The following is a 5267-nucleotide window of genomic DNA, read 5'->3' as shown; positions in this document are numbered from 1 at the left end:
GTGTGCGTGGTGTAATCACGATATAATGCTCTAAGTATCCTAACTTTGAGGTCTTCTAGGGTAATAATGTCGTTAATATAACTAAATGACTATCTAGCTTATTGTGAAAAAAAGGCTACGTAGAAAAGAACTTATAAAATCTCTCATATGGCCTAAAAGTTTAATGGAAATTGCTCAAAACCATAACGTCCTAGCTCGCTCCGTATCTATCTCCCTCTAATAATATCTTAAAATAAACCATTAATTGTTAATAACTTGCACCACTTAGATCATGCAATATATTTTCTATAATTATTAACAATAGATTTATTTTTCATCTAATGCAAAATATTTTACTGAATTTTTTTTTGATCAATTTGATCTTTATTTTTGTACATCACATATAAAACTGTGTCAAACAAAGTGTATTATTCTAACTTTGTCACTGTGCATGCATCTGCATTTTATTTTTTGGTCAATTTGATTTATTGTTGGATGCATCTAATCAATAAATATAACTTGTTAATGTTAAGTCGCCATTTGAGGAAGGTGCGTGGGACGAATGCCTGGATAAATTGAGGTTTATAGTTTGATTAGTAAAAATTTTTAATTATTTAATTAAGAATTTTTTGTCTTTCGATGTATACGGTTGTATTGGCTCAAATCCATGGGAACTTAAGTTATTTCACTGCTTAAATCTGCCCCAATTAATTGTAATTACGATCTAAATTTAGGATCTGTTTGAGGCGGTTTTTTTTATCTAAACATCTCTACAAATATATGCTTGGTTTCAATATTTTTGTTCTTATTAAGTTGAGTGATCAAAGGAAGAATATTTGAAACAAAAATTCTACTTAATTCAATCATTCATTTAAATATTAATTTATCTATTTTACATTAAATTAAATATTAAATGATACATATATGTTTTTAATTCTTATGACCAAATTTTAATATATGTAGAAGTCCTTCATTATGTATTATGAATTTCATATTTCAATAATTTATTCTCAAATAGTATTCTCCAACAAATTTTTTTTATTGTGTTAAACATTATTTTTTATCTAAATGTTATTTTTTTCTTTATTTTTAAAAATTTAAAATACTTATTTAAATAATTTTCATTTAATATTACATATTAAATCATATCCAATTTATATTTTTAATATACTCTCTATTCTCTCTTTAATTCTATCTCCAAATCTCTGTATCTCTCTACCTCTATATTTTCTATCTCATATTATGACAATTTTTAATCTATCACTTATGTCTCCCTCTCTTACTCTCTCTCTCTCTCTCTCTCTTCTCTCTCTCTCTCTCTCTCCCTATCTTATTCTCTGTCAACTTCTCTATCTATTTAATTTTTTCTTCCTCATCTCTTACTCTCTCTACCTCTCTACATCTATATTTATTTTTTAAAACTTTATTTTTATTATCTTAATAAATTTATTTTATTAAATATGTTAATATTTCATTCTTAATATTATATGAGATTATTTTTATTTTTAAACTAAACTTATAAGTTTAATATTTAATATTAGTAATTATAAGAATATTATTTTTTCCAGAAAAATTAGATAGGTATTTTACAAATAGAAAATTTTAATGTTTAATATTTATATGTAACTCAACTTCCCACTTATTTTACATCATTATTCATTTAAATTTTAATGTTTCTATATTTAATTAAATTATTAAATACATAATTAAAGGATTTTTCATATACTTTTGAATGACAAAATCTACAATAATTATAATGTTTTATTATTTATAACTCTTACTATTATTATCTCATTATGATTTATAATTTTAATATTTATGTTTAATATATAACTTTAATATTTAATATTATTATATACTACTTTATTATTTATTTAGAAGTTTTAAATTTAACTGTAATAAAATAATTAAATGTTTAATATTACTATCTAATTCAACTTCTCAGTCTTATTCTCTCTCTCTCTCTCTACAAAAAAGTTCATTTTCTCAATTATTTGTTCAGAGAACTTTTAATTTAAATTTTAGGTGCTTTTCATGGATAAATAATGCTATAATGTTTCCTTGTTCAGTAATAAAATTACTTATTACTAGTATATGAACCATTATAAAATAATAATTATTAATCTAATTTTTTTTATTCATAACAGCAAAATTATTAAATTTTAATGTCGTTACTTATTTTTAAGATAAACATAGTTAATTTAATTTACTTATAAATCTATGTTTATTTGTCATTTAACTGATTCGATTTCCTTCATTATCGTTCTTATAGAGCAAGTTAATCTATCAAAACAATTTAGAAAGCAAACAATAATAATTTTACCAAACGATCATTCACTTGACAACAAACCACAATAAAATAAAGTTGTAAACTACACTATCAAATGAGGCCTACGAGCATTGGACGTTAATCTCTTAATTTTTAATCATTGCCATAAATGCATTCAGATTTAGCCTGTAGGTTTGAACATGATCATGTATCCAAAATTAAGAACAGTGCAATTAGATCTAGCTTTTCTCCTTCAAACCAATCAAATTTTCAACAAGTTTTCTTAAAAAACTACAATAATATGCACATACTTAAACAAAATAATTCAGCAATATGAAAAAAAATTTGTTACTTGTATATTATAATATCTAAAAAAAATTGTATATACTAATCTTTTTTTGCACAGCGTTTCCCTCAAACTCTCAAATAAGCAACCGTTTATTTTTCCATTTCCCCTCTATTTATAGGCAAGATACACCATTAAAAAAAATTTTTGCTTTGGCTAGTTGCTTCACGGAGGAACTGCTCATTCACGGGAAAGTCATCCGTGATTATTCTCCCTTTCTCGTCGGGTCCGCGTGCCAAAAGAAGTCATGCCAGCTTTAATTTCCGCCTGATTCAGGTGTGGGGGTCCGGTTATGAAGAAAATGGAAAGGATCTTTGTATTTTCTTACAAAACGCAGCCTTGCCTTGCGTTTTGTATGGAAAACGCAAAGCAGGATCGCATTTTCTTCGCTTTGCGTTTTCTTCAGAAAACGTGTTTCCTGTTCGCATTTCTGCTCTTTTTTAAATTTTATTATCTTCATACTCCTATTCCTAAAATAATTATCAACTAAGCTCATTTCAAAAATTTCGTCAAAAATGGAGTTATATCGCAAACAAATTATGGTATTTTTTAATTTCACATTTGCAGTGAAAAATGAAATTTTCGGTTGGTAATGCTCTTAGAGCATTTCTCGATAGCGTGGTATATTTCCCGATAACGCAGTTTCAATTTCTTAGGTCAACAGGGAGTTTCCAATGGCACTGGCCTTCTCATCGTCGTCCTCTTCCTTCTTGGCCCCTCCTCCCAAAAGAATAAGCTTCTGCTTCTCGAAAACAAACACATCCTCTATGAAATCTCCCTCCTCCCTCACAATCACGAGCTTCTCTTCGTCTTCGTCGCTACCGCCGATGAGGATAGTCCGCTGTCCGGCGCTTGACCGCTGCGCAGCGAAGCACAGCCATCTCCGATTCGTCCGAAAGTTGAAGACTTTGCTCCTCTCCAAACCAAAATGCTTCCTTCCTCTCCGCGTCCTCTCACGCTGCCGCACCTACCTTAACCCTCCTCCCAACCGTTCTCTTCTCTCCATGATCCAGCGGTACCCTGCACTCTTCACCCTCTTCCATGCACCCTCCCACACCTCCCCCTCCCTCTCGGTCCTCGCCGTCACCCTCACTCCCGCCGCTGCTGCTCTCGCGGCAGAAGAATCCTGCCTTCGCGCTTGCGTCACGGATGCACTCGCTGGCAAGCTCCAACGGCTCCTCATGCTCACCCCTCATCGCCGTCTCCTCCTCTCCAAGCTCGCCCACCTAGCTCCTGATCTTGGCCTAGCCCCCGATTTCGGCTCCCGCCTCTGCAACGCCCACCTATCCCGCTTCCGCATTGTCGACACTTCCTACGGTCGCGCACTCGAGCTTGTCTCTTGGGACCACTCTCTCGCTGAGCCACGAATCGGCCTCACGAGCAATGTCGACCCCCTTCGCCAGCCGATTATCAACCGAGTGCCAAGGTTTCCGCAGTTGAAGTTGCGGCGAGGGCTCAACCTCCGGCGACGCCATCGTGAGTACCTGATTCGGTTCCAATCCCTGCCAGAGGTGAATCCGTACGGTTGCTTGAAAGCTGACACGGCTGAGTTCGAGGAGAAGAGGGCGTGCGCAGTCGTAAGGGAGGTTTTGGGGATGACGACAGAAAGGAGGACGCTAGTGGATCACCTTACGCACTTCAGGAAGGATTTTGGGCTGCCGAATCGACTTAGGGCGATGCTGATTAGACATCCAGAGTTGTTCTATGTTAGTGTGAAAGGGAATCGTGACTCCGTGTTTCTTCTGGAGGCTTATGATGAGAAGGGGAGGTTGGAAGTGGAGGACGAACTCGGATCGGTGAAGGCCAAGCTCGAAGAATTAGTGAGAGAAGGGAAGAGGATGAGAAGAGAAAGGAGGAGAGGTGTTGGGTTTGAAGCGTACGGTGATGAAGAGGAAGAGGAAGAGGAAGAGAAAGAGGAAGATGATGATGGGTTGGAAGATTTGTTTGAAGCTGGAATTGGAGAAGATTGGGAGGAGTTGGAGGAAGAACGGGTTATTGATAGTGAAGAGGCGATGGAGATGGATGAGCTTTGGGTTACGAGAACGATTTATTTGAAGAGGGACGGCGAGGTTGGCGGCAAACTGGAAGCTTGGTGAATTGAGGGCTTGCCCCGAAGGTGCTCGTGAATTTGCTCCTGCCAACAGTAAAGATGATGTGGTCCGGATTTGCCATTCAATGGCCTTAGTCATGTCTCTTGATCAAAATATATAATTCTACAAATAGTTAAGTTTTACTCAAATCTAATTTATATTAAAGTAGTTTGGATCGAATCGAGTCTCTTTAAAGTACAGTTTTATTCAAATATATGTAATGTGATTGTATTATATTAATGCATATTTGCATTTTGAATCATTGATTTATTTTAGAAGAGCAACAAAAAAAAAGTTTAGCTTAAGCTCAAGTCCAATTTTCATGTGTCGTACTTAATTTCATGGTAGGCAAATGTGGGACATTATAGAGTGTGTTTTTTAGCTACCATGAAGTTAATGGTCTATGATTTGTGCTAAATTTGAGAAGAAGGAAGAAACAAATTACAAGGTTATTGGGGTTTAAGCTTATTGAAGAGATGGAGTACTTGGGAATTAAGATTGCTCCAAGGAGATTGAGAAAATTTGATTTCCAATTTCTATTGGATAGATCTTTCAAAAAGTTAAATGCTTGGGGCAATAGGTA

The 5267-nt window shown here is 34.4% G+C and overlaps 1 protein-coding gene across 1 annotated transcript; it reads left to right on the top strand.

The window, feature by feature from the left end:
• The first annotated feature begins 3206 nt into the window (after positions 1-3206).
• LOC110098572 (protein WHAT'S THIS FACTOR 1 homolog, chloroplastic) lies at positions 3207-4946 on the top strand. Its single transcript, XM_020825429.2, has one exon. The coding sequence runs from the start codon at positions 3269-3271 to the stop codon at positions 4688-4690; it is 1422 nt and encodes a 473-aa protein (XP_020681088.1). The 5' UTR covers positions 3207-3268; the 3' UTR covers positions 4691-4946.
• Positions 4947-5267: the final 321 nt, after the last annotated feature.

Source organism: Dendrobium catenatum, unplaced genomic scaffold (assembly GCF_001605985.2).
Source record: "Dendrobium catenatum unplaced genomic scaffold, ASM160598v2 original_scaffold_3308, whole genome shotgun sequence".
Lineage (NCBI taxonomy): Eukaryota > Viridiplantae > Streptophyta > Magnoliopsida > Asparagales > Orchidaceae > Dendrobium > Dendrobium catenatum.
This window is presented reverse-complemented; position numbering and strand designations above follow the sequence as displayed.